Source organism: Mustela lutreola, chromosome 2 (assembly GCF_030435805.1).
Source record: "Mustela lutreola isolate mMusLut2 chromosome 2, mMusLut2.pri, whole genome shotgun sequence".
NCBI lineage: Eukaryota > Metazoa > Chordata > Mammalia > Carnivora > Mustelidae > Mustela > Mustela lutreola.
Window position 1 is genome coordinate 131,377,388 of NC_081291.1, and position 24,678 is coordinate 131,402,065.

Genomic DNA, 24,678 nt, shown 5'->3' on the forward strand with positions numbered 1-24,678 from the left:
TACAGGTGAAATAACCCAGAGAAGCTTGGGCTACCCCCTTTTCATCAAGCCTTCAGACCCAAGAGTCTGTTCTTTCAGAAAATCTGCCTCAGGTGTCCTAAAGTTTCAGCAGAATTCTTTCTAGTACTCCATCAATTCAGTCCTAGCCGCAAGATCCACTTTCCCTTAAACAAAGACCAACAAACGAAGACAACCTGCCAGGATGTGGGGCTAGAAAGGACTGCTTTATGATGGGCTTTCCTGCTTATTAGCAAAAATGCTTTGGTTTTGAGCAATGCAGTTCATCTCTCTGAGCCTTCTCCATCAGCGTGATGGGAACGTCCCTTCCAGCCTTACCTGGCTGGCTGTGCGGGTTAGTGTTCATGTACATAACATGGTAGAACACATTCTGCCTGGCAAGAGGAAGGACCTAAATGAGGGAAAGCTTTCATTATTCGTGAATGCAGAAGTACTCCATTTTGAATGTAAAAGAATGCCAGTAAAATACTCTCCTGCCATCCTCTGAGCCCACCTTCTTTGGTGGGACTATACACAGATCTAGAAGCACTGGGAAAGGCCCTTACTGTGTTCTCAGCACTGCCTGTTAGCCAGCAGTAAGGGCGCCACAGGAGGCCAAAATGGAAGACCTAGCCTCTGCTTCTAGGGCTTGCCATGATTTTGTAGCTAAATAAATGCTTGGATAAGACCATTCATGACTCCATTTTCCATTTAAAGTACACTGCAGTAAGTCACACTGTCCCTCTGGGGCTTCTGTATCTTTGGTTTCCAAATGGGAATAATACTTTCCCTATGTATTTCTCAGGGTTCTAATAATAATATCATCATCATAATGAGGGAGACCACATATTGTTAATGTTTTAGGGAAAACATAGATATAGGAATATAAATTCTTGGTAGTGGCATTCTATGGGCAAGCCTGATTTTATAATTTTTGTATGTCTTTGTATTCTACTCAGCATGACCCTCCTCAGGGCACATTTCCTAATCAATGAAAGGTGAACATGTCAATAGATAACTTAGATATTTATTGAATTTTGTTGAAAGATTATCACGCCATCTCACTGCCTCTTGGAATAATAAAATATATTTTTAAAAATCTTGTCAAAAATATCTAGAAGAGGGACACCTGGGTGGCTCAGTGGGTAAGCCTCTGCCTTCGGTTCAGGTCATGGTCTCAGGGTCCTGGGATCGAGCCCCACATTGGGCTGTCTGCTCAGCAGGGAGCCTGCTTCCCTCCCCCACCTGCCTCTCTGCCTACTTGTCATCTCTCTCTCTGTCAAATAAATAAATAAAATCTTTTAAAAAATATCTAGAAGATATTGGAACACATATAAAATTAGAAGATAATGCCTTTTTTTTTTTTTTTCATTCTCAGGGTCTAAATTCTGCACTTTGTTCCATTTTTAAAGAAGTATGCTTTCTGTGTCAGGCCACTAGGGGACTATTTAGATTTCTATTTTTCTATTGTAAATAAGTTAGTTTAATGTAGGTAGAAATAAGTACTGTAGAGTTTCTTCCTGGATACATGGTTGAAAATTGTGGGGTCTTAGTTCAGATAATAATTTTGAAAAGGAATGACAGCCACAAGTAGGTGAGATGGAGGGAATGGTATGAATGTGTGATCCCTGGAATGTCCATTTCATTGGGCAATTTGCATTTTAGGTACTTTGTATTTACACTGATGACTCGTTTGAACTGCCATAGAAATCATTTGGTAGTTACGCGGTTATAAAACCAGCTCTTATTCCTTGGACTGAGTTTCCTATACTCTAAATATGTTTTTGGTTGTTAATACATTTTATTTCCAGATGTTTGGTTTTGTATGCATCTGCAACAAAGACTCTGTTTTACTTCTGTTTCTGGCCTTTATTCACTCATTTTTATTTCCTTGTGTTTAAAGTGTCTGACTGTCCTGTTACTGTATCTCGAAGAACTTGGAAAAAGTGTCTTTTTCCAAGTTACCATTCACATATTGATGTGAAAATCACTTAAGTCTTTTGTCCTTCATCTTCTAGTTTGCTTTCAGCAAGGTATTTCTTACTGTTACATTTCTTCTGCAAGAAATTTTTTATCCTTAAAAACTATGTATCTTCCTTATTAAAGATAGCATAATTTATAAAAGCAAGAAATATCCCCGTTAGCCAAGCAATGCTCCCTGGAAGTGTTCCCAACTCACTGAAGTTTTCCCGGGTGATTCTTAAGTTGACATAGGTAACTATTTGTAGTTCTTTTAATTAATATCCTTATGTGTTTTGGCCATAATGGTCTGAATCCCAAGCTAATAAAAGTCAAGAAGTGCATTTCCAAGTACATTACCTTTTTGTTACTCAGTGATTCACGTTTGAGTAAATATCTTATTTTCTTTGTTATTAACATTATATAAATGCAAGAGACTAGATTTGCTGCTGGAAATTGCTAAAGTTTTATTTATTGAACTTTAGGACTTTTCCAATGAGTTAAAAACACATAAGAAGGAAATATCTACTTTTGCTATTTAATATTTGGTAGTAGGTATTGTTTAGCTTTCTTGAAAAAGAACATTCTGGTTTATAACCTTGATGCTAAAATTTAATTTAGGTAAATAGAGGAAATCCAGCAGTGTTATGAAAACATTTAATTTTCATTTCCAGAGCCTTTACTCAAGGTACAGTTACATGATAAACAAAAATTACAAAGTCCGTATAAATGTTAATTTCTCAAAGGATAGATTGCAATAAAGATACTGATACAGAAGTAATTTTTTGTTTTTGTTTCAATTTTGCTCCCAGTTCCAACTGCCTGATCAGAGAACTTGGGTAAGTTTCCTACTTATATTTTTGACTAAAATAATGTACCATTAAAAGGAAAACAACTTATATTATAAAATGTTATGCATACGTAAAGAATTCTGAGCCGCTTTCCATTAAATGATACGGCTTCAGCGGATTGCTTTCCAGCTTCGTCAAGCTGCAAAATACTTTTCCATTTTAATTGGGCATTTAGTGTGCTATAAATAGTTTACAGAAAGAAGTTTATTTTATAAATTTGACCCATTTCATGTAATTATACCTTGATGTAGAACTGTTTCTCGGCACTGGGGAATATGTTGTTAAAAAAGCCTTCGAGATGGGTCACTAAGTGGAAACAACCATTATTTGGGGGAACCTGTATCAGCATGTTAAAGATGCTTTTGATAAAGCCTTCAAAAGGTTAAAACCTGAACTTACATGTAGACACAAGCTGACATTGGAATTCACATCCGTATATCCCAGGGCTGAACTTGGTTCTGGCTATTTGGAATAATAAGACTAAATGTTTAAAAATCCATATCTAACTAGTGAATGAATCTTTCAGCCTTGGGGCTCACTTCCTCAACTTTCAGTTCCTGTTTCCAGATTCAGTCAGTTGTCAGGTAAAGATACTAGGGGACAGCTTTATTTTTATTTATTTTTATTTTTTTTTGATCAAGATACAAAGAAGACTGCTTGCTTAGTTTTCACTCTCAAAACTTGAGTCGATGGAAATACATATAAATAACATATATTACAAAATTTCCTCTGATTATATGTACTTCTACTTCTTCATTCTCTTCTTTACTCAAAACTATTCTGATTCTGAGATATGTGTAAAATCTTGGACTATAGTTTAGTCTTTTTGGTCACCATATAATGATAGATAAATTATTTTAAGTTGGAGTACTTTAGCACTTATTTTAGCACCTATTTCCTCTATCCGACATTAGATTTTCTTTACCAGAAATTCATCCATTCTATTTCTTCCATGGAGTATGTGATGAATTGTGATTTTTCTCATCTTGATAGACTTTTAAGGATTCAGTTCATTTATTCCAAAAGAGATTAAGAGAAGAGAAAAGGGAGAAGAGAAGAGAGAAGAAGAGAGAGAGAGACCACGACTTTCTTAGACGAATTTGTACAGCTGATGGGGCTGTGCTTTGATTACACTGTCTATATTTGCAGTGTTCCTCTTCTGTCCTCCCTGGCAGAGGTCCATTCTGAGTATTGTGGCACAGGGTCCTCATCTTTTCTAAGGTGGAGTGTTACTTGACAGTACCTATGTGGTTGGCTGCTTCATCCATAAGATGCTGTCCCCTACGTAAATGCCCAGTGGTTCTACCCATTTACAAAAGCCAATTCAGATTTTAAGTTAGTCTCCCTTTCCTGCTAATACAATGATATAGAAACTGACATTGTAATGCTTTGGAAACACTCACATTCCCTAAATCATAGAGTTTTCAGAGCCACGGTTTATATTTATATTATAAAACATAGATATTAGTAGGAACTACTAAAATATTAAAGTTTATCATTTTAATGGTAAAGAGATTCTAAGGGATTTCATAATCATGACTGCTGAATGTGATACATGGAATGAGATAGCCATAAACTATGAATACTTACCTCTCCCCCAAATGGCCATGATTTTGAGATTTCTCAAGATTATCAACTGAACAAATATAGAAAACCACCAAATCTACAAACTTTCCCATCATAAGTTATTTATGAAAAGTTAGTTGTTTTATGATAAAGGCATGTGTAATCTAATTTGTAAAACATTAGGTCACATAATTCATGGTGCCATTGGACATATCATTTCATATAATCAGATTGTCACTTTAATGGTTTTAATGAGAAACTTCTTTATGTCATCAATTATTGGCTGCCAGATAATAAATGTTAAGCTAAGTGCTTAGGACCCACTTGATGATATCTTGCCTGCTGAAATGTTTTTAAAAATACTAACTTTATTTGACTAGAGAGATAGCTACATTTTTTGGTAGGATCTAGGGAATTCTATCTAAATATTAGTTTGCGTCAGTATAAAGTTAATAGCCTCTTGGGGATGGAAAGGGGGTGCAATGACTTCCTCTTCCAGACATCTGGGCTGCAGATACCATCAACAGCTATTATATATATAAATAAAAATTACTGTTCCATAGAAAAAAAAACCTGTCATTTACTGATCAGAGATTAGCCAATGACATTAATAGGACACAGGGCAATGCATTTCTAAAATATATGATCTAATTTTTCCTCTTTTATTTTCCCCATTCTCAGCAAATTTCTTTTTCATAGTAGTACACATTGCCCTCTTCATTGGATTTTTCATAAATTGAAATATGCAATTAGCTAGATTCTGTTCCATTGATCCCAGTTCATGTTGATTTTTAACATACCAAGCCAGACTTCAAAATAAATGTCAAAACTTGCTACTTCTCTTATAAAAGGCATGTTTTTTCAGGAAGACCATCATACAAGTCAGCGCACAGAGTGAGAAAGTTAGGGCTTGGACCCATGCACCAGATGAAGCTCATCTTAATCCAACACCTTAATCCAAGACAGAGGCAGACTGATGTTGGTCATAGAATGGCTAGCCTACCCAACTGGCAGATGTCTAAGTCACTTCTGTCTGTCCTAATGGGGAAACATATTCTTTTCAACTGAGGTCAAGTGCTGTGAGAGCAAATCTTACAAAGATGAAAGGGAGGATTCGGTGGTGACTTTTATGTTTGGTGGTTGCTAATTGGACAGAGTGGGGTGTGGGTGTGGGTGTGCGTGTGTGTGTGCACGCTTGTGTGTGCACATGGTGTTAATAACTATCCTATCCTTGGCTCACTTCCCATCTTCCTTCTCTCCCTTTTCCTCACTCCTATTTAATCCTCTTTCCCTTTAATATGAGAAACCAAGGTAGGTGGTGGCTTTTAAGAGAAGCATTCAGGTCACCCCCATTCTTTTTCCTGTTATCTTTAAGAATGTCAGTGTTTAGTCATCAAGCCCATAGTGTATTTTCTTGTTTCTTGAGAGTTTCCCCAAATTGAAATAATTTGAGGTAATGTAATCACAGCGATCTTTCTTCAAAAGGAGGTATTAGCCACTACTAAAGCAAGACACATTTCTCAACAGCCACTTGCTCTTAAATAACCTGAAGAACGTGTAGTTTATATGTGCTAGAGATGAAAGCCGAGAATAATAGTCATGAGTAAGCTATTTTCCATATAAAAGGCAAAGTGTTTCTATAAGATATATTACTGCAGGAATCTGAGTGTGTCAGCAGGGCGGACACTCAGATGATTTAAAACCTCTAGATAATGAAACTTTACTCAAATATTAAATGTACATAAATAAAACATTAATAATCATCACCCATGCACTTACTCTTCCCAATAAATATATGGGATTGTGACCCTGACCCTTGCTTGTTTCTGTTAATCAGCTTGAAGGCCAGAGGTCATTTTTCACTTAGACAATTTATTCCACGAGGGTGGAATATCAAAATGATTTTCTGCAAGAAACAATTAGGAGGAATAAATGCAAATAAAATAGTATCATAAAATATTTCTGGATTGATTTTTAATAAATAAAACCCAAAGTAAGATGAAAATGCTAATGTTCCGGCTGGAGGGGGATAATGGCCGTATTCTGCAGGGACAGAGTTTCCGCCAACCTCTCTGAGCAGCATCATCATTCCATATCTCTGCCCTGTGATCAGTAGGTGTCAAAATCCTTCATAGTGACAAATGTGCTGTCCACTTGCATCTGTGGAGAATGTTTTAGCAGCTGAGTGATTATGAATCAAACCCCTGAGCTTAGAGCCCCTACCGCCTCCCAATGCGTTCACATTTGTTGTCTGACAAGTAAATGTATCTTGACTTTCCTCTGAGATTTTTTTTGCACGGTGTTTGATGAAAGACATTTGGCAAATTGGCAGTGGTACCCTGTACGTTGCAATTTGTAGCTAGCATTAGGAGTCCGGGCATGAAATGAGAGGGCAGGCTCCGGGATAAAGGGAAAAGAGAGAGCTAACTACAACATGAATAGTCATTTGAAGGATCGCACGTACACTGTTCCCTTTGTAAGAAAAGAATCATCGTCCGGCCGTTCTGTGAAGATTTTGCTTCACCATAAGGAGTCACTGGTATTCTGTCCAGCTGCATGGCCACGGAATAGAGATTTTGTTAATTTTCATTTTGAGTGCAAAGTGTTGTGTTTTCTTTCTATCCTGAGCTCATAAATTAGGCCTTCAGTTCGGTCCTGCCATCCCATCAGTGAAAGAATCCTCCCCTTGGGTTAAGCAGTTGTTTGAATGTGCAGTTGTTACTGTTCTTGTCCTTGCGTGGAGTCTCCTGGTCTAACACCCCAGCTCTTTGAGAAACTCAGAGTGCATCTAGAGTGCAAACACCTTTTTAACAGCTTTCTGAGTTCTCCAGTGGCATAGTGCCTGAGAACCAAATAAATAATGGGTGAGTTGATTTAACAGGATGGCCTGAGAGTTTGCTTTTCTACTTAAAAATTCAGTAGTAAGCAGCTTCCAAATAAAATATGAGCACTAAGGAAACTTAACATTTTGGGAGAGTTGAAGGAAAGGGGAGAGCCCTTCTAACTGAGAATGGTAAGGATCAAGCTGGCTTTCAAAGGAAATGCCACCCTCCGATTGTGACTGTCAGATGTATGTGCAGGTGGACAGAAGCGTGAAGATTATAAGCAAAATAAATTAGGTTGTTTGAGGGGAAGAATTAGGCAGGATAGTGTTTTAAGATTATTTCTCTAAGAGTGTGGTTAGGCTAACTACTCCCCTTATAATGCCTGTGCCAAGTTCTGTAACATGAAGTCATGATAATGTATCATGAACTGTCATTTCAACTCAGTCTTTGCTCGGAACAAAGTAATATTTCTTCAAAATTCCTTGTATATGATCCCACTTAAAATCGTAGTATATCCAGATATTAAGTTAACCTAGTCTTGGACGAAACACCTCTTCCGCCTTAATTTTTTTCTTTCTACACTACACACATTTGGCTTAAGCTGTAACTTTGGAACACAGCTGAAACTTTGATGTGTTTGGTGCTATGAATTCTTTATGTGGAGTGCCATGCTTCCTATGGTTTTTATTACCAAGGCAAGGCATGCGGGATCTCTCCGTGAATGTGCAGTTCACTAATGTGTAGTGTATAGTATAATGTATAATGTAATGGTAATGTTGTCTCTTAATTTAATAAAAAAGCTTTATTATCGCTCATGTATTTCATTGCTCGGGTCTATATCAAATTATGACAAAATGGCCTAACCAAGGTCTTTTGAAGAAGTTCACCCAGCATTCTATAAGCATGGTTCTCTACCTTTGTTATTTCCTAAGTCAACAAGTCCTCTCATTGTCTGTCTATTTTTGGGACACTGCAGCCTTTTTCTCCCGTCCACCGTGGTCAGCTGATGTGATGCTTCCCCTTTCTTAACGATTTCTTGGTTTGCTAGAGATGATTATGGAAGAACAGACATCGGACTTGTCCTTCACGGTCTTGTACTCTTACCTTTCAGATGTCAGCTATTGAGAACATGGCGGAGAAGCTGGAGAGCTTCAGTGCCCTGAAACCGGAGGCCAGTGAACTTCTGCAGTCAGTTCCCTCCATGTTCAACTTCAGAGCGCCTCCCAATGCCCTGCCTGAGAACCTCCTTCGGAAAGGGAAAGAACGCTACACCTGCAGGTGACCGCAGGGCCCGTGACAGCCCGCTTTCCCCAGGTCTCCCCTCTGATTGCAAAAGGCCCTGCTGTTTGTTTTGGAAATTATTCTTGATTGGATGATTAATCGTGACCATGATAGATCTCCAGCACTTCAAAGTACTCTTTATTTAGGGAGATACAAAAATAGTGGTTTTAAAAAATTATTATTAAATGAGAATTTTAACACAGGCCATTTGGTTGTGATAAATGAGGTTGGAAAGAGTCCAAATACTTGTTTCACTTTGATATTTATGAATTTTCTTTCACAGTTAATTATTTTCATCCAAAGGTATAATACTACTGTCTTCGAGCATACATTTATTAATTGTCATGGCATTGAAGAATAAGGCCATTAACAAAGGACTAATAGGGTCGATAAGTGAAGAAAGCTAGTTAATAAGTTTCTTGTTACCCATCAGTAATACAGTAAAGCTTGCTTTTTTTCTTTTTTTCTTCCGTTCAATAATTTGTGCTTATAATTTCTGAATTGTCTTCGGAAATTTGTGGCATCTGACTCAGGCATATCAATTTATCTGCTCTTTGGAAAATGTGTCACTTTCTTTCCAGAAAAGCTTTTATAGGAACATACCTTGATGGATGGGGTCTTCGAATCTTGTCTGATCTGATACCACTCAATGTACCGAGTTGTCACTGCGGCTAACATGTAAAATGAGTTGAAACATTTGAAATCTGTTTACATCAGCCCAGAATCACAGACTCTTGTCATTTTTTTATCCCCTTGTCTGGTTCAGTTTTGTGACTGTAAAGATACAGAGTTAATAAAAGAGGCGTATGGGGGTCATCAAAACTAAAGTCTATTTTCATAAAGTGCTTGCTTATGCATGAGCAAATTCAACCAGATCTCATAATGCAGCCTTTATTAGTGGAGTTATTTATATCTATAGAATGGCTTTGTTGCAAATTTTAAATACCAAAGACATGTGAGTTCCATGCAAGATTAATTAAATCAGGAATCAGCATCTGGCTTCTACGCAACTTGAGTGAAATAAAGTCGATTGTGCTGACTTTCTCTTATAAACATCTTTCATAACAGATACTGTGGCAAGATTTTTCCAAGGTCTGCGAACTTAACACGGCACTTGAGAACCCACACAGGAGAGCAGCCTTACAGGTTTGACAATGATTTTTACTAAATACCTTGGTAAATGCTATAGTAATTAGAGTGGATGTATTGCCATAATTTTAAAGGAGGCTATTTAGTGCATGTCTGTATGTCCTTGCAATTTTGAGTCAAAGAAGAACGACTAGTAGCTAGGATAAAAGGTATAAGAGTTCTAATTTTTTAAATCAAGGCTTTGGACATCTCAGTTGAAAAGGTCTAGCAGGATCTAGACCTAGGGTCTAGATCTAGATCTAGCATAGAATAAGCATTTAAGAAATGTTAGCTTTTTAAAGACCATTATTATTGTTTTAGTGAGAGAGAGTATGGGGTGGGGAGAGGCAGAGGGGGAGAGAGAAAGAAAATCTAATTAAGCAGGTTCCATGCCTAGCACAGAACCTGACACGGGGCTCGTTCCCACCACCCTGAGATCATGACCTGAGCTAAAATCAAGAGTCAGACGCTCAACTGAGCCACCAGGTACCCCCATTTAAAAAACTATTTAATGCTCTCTCTCCTCAATAATTGGTGCAGTATTAATTGACAGTAATCAGAACATTGCAGCCTCTCTTTCTCAAGTCTTTAATCTCTGTGAGGAGTTAACAAGCGGTGTGTAACTTTATTTCCCCGGTGTAGCTACATATGTGTCCCCAGGTCCCATTAGGAGGTTTAAGGAGTAGACCTTAAACCTGGAGAAGTGGGAGACGGTAAGGAAGTAGGAACAGAAAAGATGAAATAGACTAGTTATAGGAAGAGGGGAAATTCTACCAACAATTTCTAAACTGTCTCTTGGCTTATTCTGTTAAATGTCAAAATCAGCCACGTGACACATGGGACATGTGTCTAACTTTAATATTATTGTTTACTAAAGAATGAAAATTATCCAGATCCTCTTCAGTTTTAAAATAAAATCTACATTGTTTTATGTGCAATGCTTTGCATATAGTGCTACATGGTTGTAAATATTTTTTAAAGAATAAATGTGATTTACCTTAAGTCACATTGTGATTTCATTCTGCCTTGAAATTCTGATGCAGTGCATATACTTAAGATTATTTTTGTCTGCATTCTCTCTCTTTCCATTAAAATAAATTATTTTTCAGGTTTCAAAGACTTTCTTACATATAAGAAAAAAGAAAGTGGGCAGATCAATGAATGCTCATTTGAAAAGAATTGACATTTTAGGAGAAAACTGGAGGGACTTAAGCTCAGCAAATAATAAAATGTTTTCTTAAATTCTTTCTTTCCTACATGTTTTATAAATTACTAGTCAGAAATGATACTTCTACTTTAATAGAATGGACTTTATAGAATAAATCTCAGAGAGATATAAAAATGGAAATTGTTAGGTGATTTCCCTTTTTGAGAAAAATTTCAGATCGCAGGAATTCTGCTTCAGTGAAGGAAAGATTTCAGCACTTACATTTTATTATGGCCAAGGATCTGGTCTCGACTATATTGTGCTCATTTTGCTCTGTACTCGAATTCAGTGGTTTTAGTCTACTCCATAAATGGTATGTTTATTTTTAAAAACACAGGCCAGAATTTTGGCATAGCTAGAGATCTTAAACAATTTTTTGTCTAGCTCCTCTGTTTTACAAGTGAAGAAATTCAGATGCACAGATGTTAATTGCCTTCTGTAAAGCCTGGTATTAAAAGATCCAGAATTAAAACCCAGATTTGGAGCTCCCATGTCAGAGTTTTTATCTCACACCATAATCTCAAAGGCTCCCATGACCCTTGTGTTTACATCCAAATTCTTAATGAGTGTATTGGTCATGATATATGTATTCATTTTAAGAATTTTTAGAAACTTAGACTCCTAACTACCCTAACTAATTTATTGGAGCAGAAAGCAATAATTTTTTTTTTTTTTTTATTCAGTAGCACTCAAAACTTTTGGCCAAGACATTAGCAGAGGAAAGATACAAAAATAGCAGATGATTTTTGTGTAGAGTGTTCTTATTGGCTGATTTTATCTGTATTAGTGTAGATGTTGTCTATTAGATTTGGAAGAGCCCCTTTGCATACGAGCAGAAAGCTGGAAGTGTGTCAAAGGCAAAATCTCTCTAATTCATGATGTTCATAGAAAATGTTTTGAGTGAAAAATGTTTGATGGGAATATAAGTTTTCTCTAGTAGCGTTTTTGAGGTTGTTCTGCTCAGTACAGCACAATTGTGCTAATTGTATCATTATTCTCATTGTAGTGGGCCTTGGGAGTCCACAGAGTTATTGCAGAGGAGGCCATGACTCATATATATATATTTTTCAAAAGCAGAGGCTAAAATAACACAACTACTATGAATGTGGGGTCTCACGCATTTTTAAATTAATATTGTAAGTGAGGAAAGTTGAGGAGCCTCATCATGCCAGGACAGTTTTTTAAGGGGGAAAAATGAAATCAGTCCTTGAGTTGGTTTATTGATACTATGCCAAAGTAACTAGTTTAACAGATTTATTTTCCCCACTGAACTAACTAGACTTCTGGCATCACGTAAAGACAGCCGTAGAAACCCAAACACTTCGAGTGGAATGGGGTGATTTCTGATGTAGAGCACTCGAACCACTGAGTCTATGTTCAGAAGTGGGAGAAGGACCCTTCACATATGGAAGAAGAAGTTCAAGATTGGCTGCTAGGTTAAAAATTTTCACTTAAAAGTCATCTAGAGAAAGCTCTTTTTTTTCTTCTTCTTTTTTTTTAAGAACACACATACAAAAAAGCCACACAAACGAATAATGCAGTCTTTACTTTAAAATGCCAAAGGAGACTACCCCATAAATTGTCACTTTTCTTCTTTATCCGTAAGAACTGGAGGGTGAAAAAGAAAAAAAAAAAAGAACTGGGGGGTGTATGGAGTCAGGAGGATATGTTTTTATATATGTTTAAAGGAGAACCTCATAATAACTTAGGATTTTTTTTTAATCACATGGAAGGCAGAAACAATTAGCCAATCAATAATAAGTGTTTTCCTGGAAAACCAACCTGGTTCAGAAATGCCACAAACTCTGTAAAAACAGAAATGGAAAGTTGGGGGGAATAAGAAGAGCAGAGATAATGAAGACTTTATTTTATTCCAAAAGTAGAATTTAGTTCTACTTTTACTTTCTTTTTTAATAGTTCAAAGGTGGGGGTACCCGGGTGACTCAGTGGGTTAAGTGTCTGATCCTTGGTTTCCATTCAGGTCATGATCCCAATGTCCTGGGATTGAGCCCTGCAGCCCACTCCCTGATCAGTGGGGAGTCTGCTTCTCTCCTTCTTTCTCAGCCCCTCCCCATTCTTACACAGTCTCTCTCTCAAATAAATAAATAAGTCTTTTAAAAGATATAGTTTAAAGTTTATTAGAGTAAAGGCTCTGGGGGCTTGTAATCACTACAGATTATGAAAATTTTATTGTCTGGTGTGGGCTCAGTTTTTAAAGGTTTGGATTCTTTACTGCTCTTTTTGAGAAGATAATGGAAGTTCCTTTAGGTTTATCAGTTGAGAAAAGTGAATCTACCAAGAAACTGTTCAATCTGACTCTGCAATTTTGAATTTAAGAGTGATCTTTTACTTAATTTGAAGAATACGTGAATTTGTTTCTTGTTTGTTTACAAAGGATTTATTGGTATTGTCCTAAGTAGAAGGTAAAACCACGCTACTATTTCTTAATGTCCTTAATTCTGTGAGGTTTATTGAAAACATGAAAACTGATGACCCTAATAAATTTGGAACCAATCAAATTGTTGATACTTTATTATGGTTTTTCGTAAAGTCATGAAAATCTTTAATGGAATCAAAGTCTATTGGAATTGAAATCTTGGCTGTGGAAATAGTGTTCTTCTTTTTCATTTTCTCTAAAATGTTTTATGGGTGATCATTTTGGATATCTGGCTTACGTGTCTTGAGAAATATCTTTTGATTTGCTTGCAAATATTTTTTTTGTGCTTATTTTTCAGATGCAAATACTGTGACAGATCCTTTAGCATCTCTTCCAACTTGCAGAGACACGTTCGTAACATCCACAATAAGGAGAAGCCCTTCAAGTGTCACTTATGTGATAGGTGTTTCGGTCAACAAACCAACTTGGACAGACACCTAAAGAAACATGAGAATGGGAACATGTCTGGTAGGTAATCCGTTGTGTTAGGAGGAGAAGATGGCTCAGTTTTCTTATTTTAAAAGATAATCATGAATAATATTGTATGACAACTATACTTCTTAAAAAAGAGATAATTATGATCTTTCTTCTCTCCTTTCGCTTTGACACCAGAAACAGATCCTAAAATTTGCAGCATGTTTCCCTTAAATTATAGAGTGCCGTGATAGGTGAATTATATACAACTCAGGACCTTATTTGGATTGTTTTCTTATTCTCCTGGATTCATCTCAATTATGGGTAATCTCAAACAAAGAGAACCATGACCCAATCTCCTAGGAGAGTTATAAATCAGGATTTCCTAAATTGCAGGGAGAAATCTTTCTGCATATTGGTGCAAAATGGGGACTCCGGGCATGGCAATGTTTCCAAAGTGGCAGCCCCAGAATATTGTGCTCTGAATATTAGCTTAGAAACCGTGGCTGTGTTTGCAGAGGTCCCTACATTTCAGAGAATATCCCCAGGGTAACTTCAGAGATTCGTGATGGAAGATTGTTGACATGATCAGAGCAACCCATAGCAAATGACAGTGGCGTGTGGTTTGGGTCATAAATTCTGATATAGAATTGAGTTAAAAGTGGCCAAAAATCCCTAGCTTTCCCTTAAGTCAGACTTGCCAGCACATAGCTAGCAGAAGAGATGGTAGTTTTTCTTGCCTTTGCCTTTGGCTTCTAAGAGTTAGATAATAAATCATTAATTGGTATTTGCCAACTGGTATATGTGTTTGGAGCCACACCGTGTGGCTATAATTTGTTTCAAGAGAATCAAGAAAATGCCTTGGGAGCAAGGGAAGGAGCAAGCAATGGGTTCAGGAAAAGAGATTTTAAAAGCAGGAAAATGTTGAAGTTGTACAGAATAGCTATTTTTACTTAAGGAAATTATTTTATTATTAATCCTTCTCCCCTTGTACACAGGCACATGGGTTACAATCTTGGAGGGCTACTACATAGAACTGTATTACTGTTTATTTTCCTCTGTTTATTTTCCAAAGTCAAATGACTGTGGTCTCAAGATACCAGATTTTAGAGACGGAAGTATAAAGCAGTCGAAGTCTAAACTGGCCACACATTCCAACCACGTGCACCCTTACGGCATTTTCCCATAATTTTTCTAATCAAAAGTATGCTGTTTTTGTTTTGTTCTTTTAAAGATTTATTTATTCCAGAGAGGCAGAGGAAGGGGCAGAGGGAGAGAGAGAAGCTCAAGCAGACTCCCCACTGAGAAAAGAGCCCGATGTGGGGCTTGATCCCAGGACCCCAAGATCATGACCTGAGCTGAAGTAAAGAACTGGCTCCTTAACCAACTGAGCCACTCAGGTGCCCATAATCAAAAGCATTTGGAAAATAATTAAATGAGTTAAAAATGTAACATGTCTAAGTTCAATACTTGTTACCCGAGATAACTTTATTCAGCTGAGAGCTGTTCTCCCCTCTTATCTTGGTTATCTGGACTATTAGGATGAACTGTTAGATTGTAGTTATCTTGCGGGAAAGGTAAGCAGCATGAAGTAAGTGTTGATGTAAATTTGACCACATATAAGGTGTTTATAGTTGTGTAAATTTATAAAAACCTCACAAACATCCTGTGAGAAGGTATTCTGATTCTAGCTTTATAGTTAAGGAAGCTGAAAATCATCTTAGAATGAGCAGATCCCATATTGTCCTTTTAATGCTGTCCCACCTCAGTTTCTGGGCTGGTGTGCTAAGTCTACTCACTGCCTCACCCACCAAATCAGAATACAGAATTTTTGGCACGTTTTCAGTCTTTATTTGGTAATGTGCTTTAGCACAGGAGCAATAAATACATATTGACTGCAACCAGGAATGAGTATATAGTTTCTTCTGGAGGAATCTATTTGGGCCTTCTTTATAATTTGCTTCACCCCATTTCCTCATTTTATGAGTGAAAATCTCCTCTTGCCATAGTGGAAATGGAAGGAAGCTGTGGGAGAAACATTTCTGGGAGACTGTGCCACATGACTTCAGTGGTTCAGAATATTCCCCAAGGTACTTTCATCAGCAGGCTTGTGGTAATTTGGGAAGATGTTGGCCTCCTGAAGTTAACATTATTAATATTCCAAAGAGCCTGTTTTAGGAAACACTGATCAAATGAAGAAGGAATGAGGTTCAAAATAAGTTGTTCATATCAATAGTAGTCTTTTCCTCAAAAGACTCTCTACCCCCAGGTACGGCAACATCATCGCCTCATTCTGAGCTGGAAAGTACAGGTGCCATTCTCGATGACAAAGAAGATGCTTACTTCACAGAAATCCGCAATTTCATTGGGAATAGCAACCACAGTGGCCAGTCTCCCAGGAACACAGAAGAGAGGTAAAGCTGAGTTTTGCCTTTTTTTTTTTTAAAGATTTTTTATTTATTCATTTGACAGACAGAGATCACAAGTAGGCAGAGAGGCAGGCAGAGAGAGAGAGAAGAGGAAGCAGGCTCCCCGCTGAGCAGAGAGCCCGATGCGGGTCTTGATCCCAGGACCCTGAGACCATGACCTGAGCCGAAAGCAGAGGCTTTAACCCACTGAGCCACCCAGGTGCCCTGAGTTTTTCCTTTTTAAACGCTCTGATTTCTGAAATAAGTATGTTCCAAATAGATTTGCTGTGCTCACTTTTGTGACACACTGTAACTTCTACCAGTGGTGGCTGGCATTTCTTTAGTACAGATTAAATACTAAATGCTCTTCAAAGCGCTTTGTGTGTATGAATTAATTTAATTATAATAGCCCTATGAGGCAGCTACTATTACTATGTAATTTTATCAGTGAAGGAATGGAGACATCACAGGTTAAATAACTTGCCAGAGGGCACATAAGTAATTAATAAATGGGATTCAACCTGGGCCATCTGGTTTCAGAGCCTATGCTTTTACCACCATTCTGTTCTGCTGTTCTTGATAACTAATTAGACTATTTTATCAAAACTTACCAAGCAAAAAGGAAAGCCACCACAGGGATTCAGTTGATTCAGCTGTGGCTACTATTATATATCATGTGTATATTACAGATAATATAACTAGATGTACATATGTGTGTGTGTATGTGTATATATATGTGTATATTACACACACACATATATATATAAAAGGTGTGTGTGTATATATATACATATCTGTATATAACATACCTATTGAATATCATTTAAATATCTTTTACCTAAAAAGCAGTTGAGACTTCTTGGTATGATTCTGTCACTACCTATGGGCTCTCTCAGGTGGATATGCATTTAATTCTGGCATGTTTGTTTCAGTGGGTGTGATCATCTCTGTTTTTAGTGACCTGGTGCCTTGCTTACCTCTTATCATTATCAACCTCAAGCATATATGGCTTCATTCCTAGAGAAAAACTTTTAATGCTGCTGATAATAATAAATACTTACCTAATATTTATATTTTATATGATGTTAATGAAACATTATTTTATCAAAACTACCAGATTTAATTCTTCTTATCTCTAAGTTATAATTAAATATCTGATATTGAGAACTAGATTTTTTTTAACATAACTATCCAAGAGCCTATTCAGTTAGGATGCTGCGTAGTCAATTTTAATGTCAAATGAAATAGTTCTTGAAAGCTCCGTTACTTTTCATCACACAAGTATTATTGTTAGTGTCCTCTGTTTTTTGATATTATTAAAATTCAAATAATTATTTAAGGTAGTTTTTACATTAAGCCAAAGTTCACATAAACATTATTTCCCCAGATAAAATTATATATAGGATTCCCCAGATAAAATTATATAACAGAAGAACCTCTTTTCTTCAACTTATTTAGGGGAAAAAAGAGAGAAGATCTGCTTTTACATGACCCTTCCCAAATTCTAAGAAGTCTGATAAAAGCCATGACTTTGTGCAGTTGGACGTATCTTTTCCTCTGCTTGCCCAAGTGTGTGTGTGTGTGTGTGTGTGTGTGTATGTGTGTGTGTGTATGTGTGTGTGTGTGTATGTGTGTGAAAGGCAGAGGATGGAGGGAGTGAGATGAGCATATGTTCAGAAATACAAAGTAGTGTGTAAGTAGTGCCTTACATTTTGATAACATTTACATGACACAAAGGAAATGTTGAACAAAAACCACCATTTGGGTTCTGAGATGCCTTTTCAGATTTTCTAGCCCTTTCTTGGAGATTTGTGAGCCCACATATAGCTGCGACATCTGGCTTCAACATGTCCAAACAGCACAGAAGTAAGAAGATTGAGTCATTTAACTTCCCCCCCTCAACTCCTATCGGGGCTACTTTTGATGAATAATTTATCCCCCATAAATTGCCACATTTGAAAGCATAATTAACAAATAGGTTTTCTTAATCATGTTGGCTTTGTTACTTTTGGTTTTCATCCATGCATTCTTTTGTTCTTTTACTTTTTCTTTCATTTAAAAAAAAATAACAGTTTCAATCCATTCAAGCTAGCAAGTTGGCAGTGTATCTGGAAACTAATAATTTATGTCTGTGCAAAACATGTTTTAATCATTCTTTGATAAAAGTGGTTAAGAGATTGGCTGTATAAAAACATTAATAATGATAATACAACTGTTTTTAAGATTTTTACTGTGTGCATCTGTCACACCCAACGTTGTTTTGTTTTGTTTATTTATTTACCCCAGAAAATCTAAGTATTTAATTATCTCTTTTTTTTTTAACATGGGAAAGTGATGGATTACATTGCTGATACCTGATCTCCTATAATCTGAAAAATAGTTCTGTTAAATGCGAATAGCCCACATTTCTGCAGCAATAACTTAAATTTCAACAAGCTTTCTGAACTTAGGGGAAGTGCCTTAATTTCCCTGGTCACATATATTTAAAAAGAGGAGATTAGGAGGACATACTCTGTAGTTCAAAGCATTTGTAATTAATCTGGAACTAAGTTAATTTTGACTTTTAAATATTACAATGAAACTAAAATTCAGTTATACATCTTTATATTTTTTAAAGATTTTATTTATGTATTTTAGATAGAGCACAAGCGGGGGGAAGGAGAGAGATAAGCAGACTCTGAGCTGAGTGTGGAGCCTGACATGGTGCTCCATGTCTCAAACTCTGAGATCATGTCCTGAGCTGAAACCAAGGGCCAGGCGTGCTAAACTGACTGAGCCACCCAGGCGCCCTTCAATTTATATGTTCTTTCTGTTTATTTTAAAGCCTGAGAAATTTGTCCTGCTTTTATAGATGCTCTCAAATGTATCAAATTGGGACTTCTTTGTAATTAAACACTTTTTTGTAATTTCACATTTAAATCACATACTATAATCCTTACAACCACAAACTAAAGAATTGCAAAGGACTTTTAGAATAAAATATTCTTCTTTTGTATCACATGAGACATGCATGCTAAGTAAGATTCAAAAGATAATCGCACAATTGCATTTTTAGATAATTGCCCACCCTGATGTTCTTTTGAGAAACAGGGAACTTTGTTACATTCAGACCATTGAGGATAGTTTGAATACAGTAAAAATAAGTGAGCTATCCATCATTTCCAAGCTTGAGCAGGATGTCTAAGTGGCATACACCACAAATGTCACCTAGAAATATCAAATACCGCGTGTTCCCTGACAGCTCTCTTAACATTTTCTTTGAACTCCTTGATTCACTCTAGGTGTCTGTGTTGAAGTTTTTGTCAGTGTTGTTCAGGGATATGAATTTTCCAGAAAACTATTATTTTAAATGGTGGGCACTTATATGGTAATTAGGTAACATTATGTAGAGAAGACATATGTAGGCTTTTTATATCATATATAACAGTATCATTTATCAGGCAAAGGTCGGATAAGGAATAGGAGCCTGAGACAGTTTTTCTAGCTCTGCCAGAAGCCCCATTTATCCTCTGAATAATCACCCAATTATTGTTTTCTTCATTCTCTCATTTGTGAAGTAACATTACTTTCCATGGTTGCCATAAAGCATAAACAATAAAAATTGCCTGTAGAAGTGCTGAAAATCCTGAACTATTTTTGGGAAGACATGAGAAGAGAGCCAGCTGCACGTTTACAAATGAAACCAATAATGGGACCTGTTTCTTTTTTATGCTTTTGAAAGAATGAACGGCAGCCATTTTAAGGATGAGAAAGCTTTGGTGACCAGCCAAAATTCAGATTTACTGGATGATGAAGAAGTAGAAGATGAGGTGCTGTTAGATGAGGAGGATGATGACAACGATATTACTGGAAAAACGGGGAAAGAACCAGGGACAAGCAATTTACATGAAGGAAACCCTGAGGATGACTATGAAGATGCCAGCACCCTGGAGATGAGTTGCAAAACGTCCCCAGTGAGGTGAGTACCTGGGGTGACATTAGTAAATAAGTAGGCATAGATACACATATGCTTGCAAGTCTCTCTGCTCTGTTTTTCCATTAGGGCAATATTTCAGGCCATGGCAGTTGATGAGCATTGAATCATAAAAAATATATTTGAATTAGAAAACTGTATTTGGTGGATTCATTTTGGATGGGTGAAAACAAGGTAGCCATCATAATCCACAAGATTAGAAATGCATCTGTGGAACCCTGATTAACCTGAGATGAGAAGAATAAATGAAAATTAGATGAGTACCCAATCATTTACGTAGACTGTACTGTAAAACCCAAAGAAAAATAGAGATGGCAATATTATCTAATTCATTAAAAAATCTTGTATGTTATTAATCCAATATTAGGGAGATCAGTATCACTTAATTTGATATGTAAACTGTACAGGTAGGTTTTTAATGGGAAAAAAATGAACCAAGTAGTTAAATTTATAAGAATATTCTATTTTCATATGGAGAGTGGGTGCTCACTAAGTCTTATCATGACTGGCTTTATTTTAAATGGACATTATAAACTATAAATTGTGTCTCCACCGCATTGCTGATTCCACACCATTGCCTTTACCTCTTATCTACATTTGCTTTGGTTATGAAGAATCTTAAAACAAACATGTTTTTAAGATACAGTATGTGTAGACACTTTAAAGAACCCAGTAATGGATGCATGCTTCTTGATACTGCAAATATAATACAAAGTTTGACAGCTGTATGGATTCACATGAAAAGTGATTTGGTTGGATAACAAACTGAGAAAGAAAGAAAAAACCCTCTGTGCTTTCCCATTGGTTCATTTTAGGTATAAAGAGGAAGAATATAAAACTGGACTTTCTGCTCTAGATCATATAAGGCACTTCACAGATAGCCTCAAAATGAGGAAACTGGAAGATAATCAATATACTGAAGCTGAGCTGTCTTCTTTTAGTGCTTCCCATGTGCCGGAGGAACTTAAACAGCCGTTACACAGAAAGTCCAAATCACAGGTACATGTTCTCCTGCAGCACAGCATCATGGCGACATGGTGCCTTGGGCATCAAAAGGCAGATAGTCTCTCTGGGCAGTGCTCTAGAGTCTGAACAAGTTCAGTTGCTTGACTCAAAACTTTCCTACCTTGACCCTATGACCGAATCCAAGATGGTTCCCCAGCACAGCCATGAACATGGCTACCCTCCGCACAGATGCTTCCATGACAAACCTTGTCCTCCAGTAGCTTTTGCCTGACTGCAATTCTCTCACTTCTGTAGAGGTAGTCCATAATGTTTGCACCTGTTTCTGTATGACTTCGGAGGGATTTTTTAATTAGTTTACATCTGTAATTCTTGTCAACCTAAGTGTATTTCCAGACTTTGGTCCCTTATTATATTAGTAAATTAACAAGTCATCTAATTTATAGCATCTAGGATATAAAACCATTAAACTGAGGATCAGAGATGAAATGAGTTGCCCGAAGTCTGTAGCATCTTACTGGCAGAGTTGGAAAGAAAACCAATTTATTTTTAATTGAATGAATGAATGAATGAATGAATGAATAGTACATTTATTGGGTTCTACGGCATTCTATCAGCACTGTGGAAACAAAAATAAATCCATTTAAGGATCCATAAATACCAATTAAAAGAGCCTCAGTTCTTTATCACAGAATAAAGGAAGTCAGTACTTTCTGCTGACATCCCTACTCAATCACATTGTTCAATTCATTTGGGTTAATCACAAAGAAGAAGAAGAAAAGAAGCTTCCTGTTATTACCATATTTGTTGGTCACTTTGGTCTAATTGAAGGTGAGCCCACTTTGGTGGTGGCCTGACATATTCAAACCATGTGACTGCATTGGCTCGTACATTTAGAAATGCTTTCCAATTTGGCTGAGATGTTTTGGCCTTAGCCATTTGCTCTTAGCAGCAAATGTGGTCATATCTCAACTAAGGTGGGAAAAACATCGTGCTAGTGGGATAATGTAAATTCTTAACTCTCAGTCAATTCAGTAAAAATTGAAGATATCATGTAAGGTAATAATAGGCAAAAGGAATGTTAGTTTTGCATTGAAGTAGAGGCAGCTCCTTACCCTCAGAACTTCTAGCTGCATGAACTTAAGAACATCACATCAAGACTGTGGGTGCCACTTCTTCATTGTAAAGTGGGGTGACTAGAGGCCATATCTAAGGTCTCTCCCTGGTATATGATTCAGTGGGGATAAATATTAATTTTCCAGTTCCCCACATTAACAATAAATTAGCCAGAGTAGACATCTCATTTTTACTTGGACATAACCATCAGAGGTAGTGAGTATTTTTTTAAACCCTTGGTATCCCATTCTTCCTTCCTAATTGATCGGAGACATATCAGAGGATGCAGGCTTTCTTTCCTTTCTTTTCCTTTCCTTTTTTCTCCTTTCCTTTCCTTTTCATTTCATTTCTTTTAATTATTCCACCAAAATGCTTATAAGACACAGTACCTAAAAATTCCTGAAGCTGTCCAGAGTGATTGAAAACAGAAAGGTCAAGAACCCAGAGATTATAGATGTGATCTATTTCAGTACCAGCATTGTGACATAAAGTCCCTGCCTAGCTGGACTAACAATTACCATCACAAAAAATGCTAGTGTGTTGTATTTTTCATGTTACTTGATCACGCCGTATATATCAGTTTAAATATGGTCAGGCCTTTTTGCAAGCTAACTTTATTTCATGAGACTTTTTATTCATTCATTCAATTGTTATTCACTGTCAGTGATGTTCAAGGAGCGGATCTTTGTACATGAAAATGTGTATTTTACTTGATTACCAAAAGGCAAGTATTCTATATTTTCCATTTTCTAGAATCTGAATAGAGATAGATGACTTACTCAAAACATTGATATATTTTCTCTGATTTTTATAGTGATTGAATCCAAGATAGCTGAACAATACAACAGTGGCTGCATTCTGCATAGTCACCTCTTTGAAAATTCCTATCCTAAAAATTAATTTCATGACAATAGGTAGTTTTTATATCCAGCAATCTATGTTAGTTAATGCTTATAATTCCTTCACATCCCTTTGAGATAAGTTTTTGTTATTATGATCCCCATTTGGTAGGAGAAAAGTGACCTTGAAAGGTAAAGGAACTTCCCCAAGATCACACAGCTATTGAATAGAGGTCATTTAGAAGCCAGGAACCCAAAGTTTTCTCTAAGTTTCCTTTCATTTTTCCAAATATTGGAATAGGCTTTATTAAAGCAATTACAGAATACTCTTTATCTTGATATCTAAAAGCGGGTACTTTATAAAAAGTTCAATGAGTTTAGTGCTCACCTTGCTCATATTTTAAACTCTTAAAATAAAACTCTTAAAAGAACAGGGACTGTATATTACTTGTCATTGATTCCCTAGGACCTAGCACAGTGCCTGGTGTAGAGTAGATGCTTAAGAGTTTTTTGTTATATGTCTGTTGAGATTTTGTAGAGGTCCAGAAGGTAAATTGCATACATAAAAGTCAAATGTATACATTGAGAGCAATGACCCAGCAAATCAGAATCAGCCTACAAGAGCAGATTTTATAACTGAATGCCATGATTACGGAAAAAACCACAGATTGGCCACATGTCTCGGCATGACTCTCAGAGATGAAATTCTGCTTAACAACAGAGGCATTTGGTCTTTGTTTACAGACAGTGGAATGTCTTTGGCAGGACTTTAATGATCCCACTGCAGCAGCATTTTTGACAGGCAAGTTTAGCAGTGGATGAGACCAACAATAGCAAATCAACAGTGAAAAGTTCACTCACAAGTCAAGACCAAACATTTCATTTGACTATTTTACTTGGCAGCAAATGGGAGATTCTCTGGAACAGTTACTTAGAATTGACATGATAATAAGGAAGAAAGAGCACTTCTTCAGAGAGCACTGCCATGTACCTTCTGCTTGGCAGACACTGGCATTCAAGTTGGTCAGAACATTGTTGGGTCTTGTGTTGTATTTTATTTTTCAGTAAAGCTGACTTGATTTACCTGAGCTTGCAAGGTTTTGGGTAGTCAACTTTGAATATTTGAAACATGGAGGAAAACCAGAGAAAGGACACTGGATTAAAAGTTGGGCAGAAATTACTTGTGCTTCTGCCTCTCCACTGTCTATTTGAGTGACTCAGGGCAAGCTGTGTCACCCTGTGACTCAGGGCAAGCTGTGTCACCCTCTCAGTTATAAAGTGCAGGAGTCGATGGGAAGGTGTCCTCTACTAGACCCCAGTGCCATCAAAGCAGGTCTATGTCCCCTTCATCGTTGCAGTTTCGATCGTAAGCACACAATAATATTTTTGGTGGCTTGAACAGGTGCACAAACAGTGGCTGGATGACATATTTATGCTGGGTAGGGGGAGGACTCCTGTTTCTCAGTGGAGACACTTGACATTTTCGGTTGGACAATTCTTTTTTTTTTTTTGGTCCTGTAGGACATGTACTTTTGTGATCCCCAGGCACTGAAGACCAGCAGTAACACCACATCGTTACGATGACAAAAAGAAGCCCATGGTTTTCCAAACACATCCATGAGGGATACTCCTAACTCTGAGTCCCAATCCCCCAAGAATATTCTTTGAATTAAAAGTGATGTTTTTCAGTGCCACTTACTGAGTCTCTCCTTTT

At 36.9% G+C, this 24,678-nt stretch overlaps 1 protein-coding gene across 12 annotated transcripts in view; it reads left to right on the plus strand.

The window, feature by feature from the left end:
* The window catches only part of MECOM (MDS1 and EVI1 complex locus), a 543,943-nt gene that overhangs the window by 517,667 nt on the left and 1,598 nt on the right, over positions 1-24,678 (plus strand). For 8 of the 12 annotated variants that reach the window (XM_059163528.1, XM_059163532.1, XM_059163529.1 and 5 more), the window contains 7 exons: positions 2,769-2,795; positions 8,310-8,476; positions 9,548-9,625; positions 13,550-13,719; positions 15,935-16,079; positions 19,795-20,031; positions 20,862-21,045. In XM_059163528.1, coding sequence (XP_059019511.1) covers positions 2,769-2,795; positions 8,310-8,476; positions 9,548-9,625; positions 13,550-13,719; positions 15,935-16,079; positions 19,795-20,031; positions 20,862-21,045 — 1,008 coding nt within the window. The remainder of the gene's footprint in view (positions 1-2,768; positions 2,796-8,309; positions 8,477-9,547; positions 9,626-13,549; positions 13,720-15,934; positions 16,080-19,794; positions 20,032-20,861; positions 21,046-24,678) is intronic. The other 4 variants (XM_059163530.1, XM_059163531.1, XM_059163540.1 and 1 more) reach the window with 2 other exon arrangements.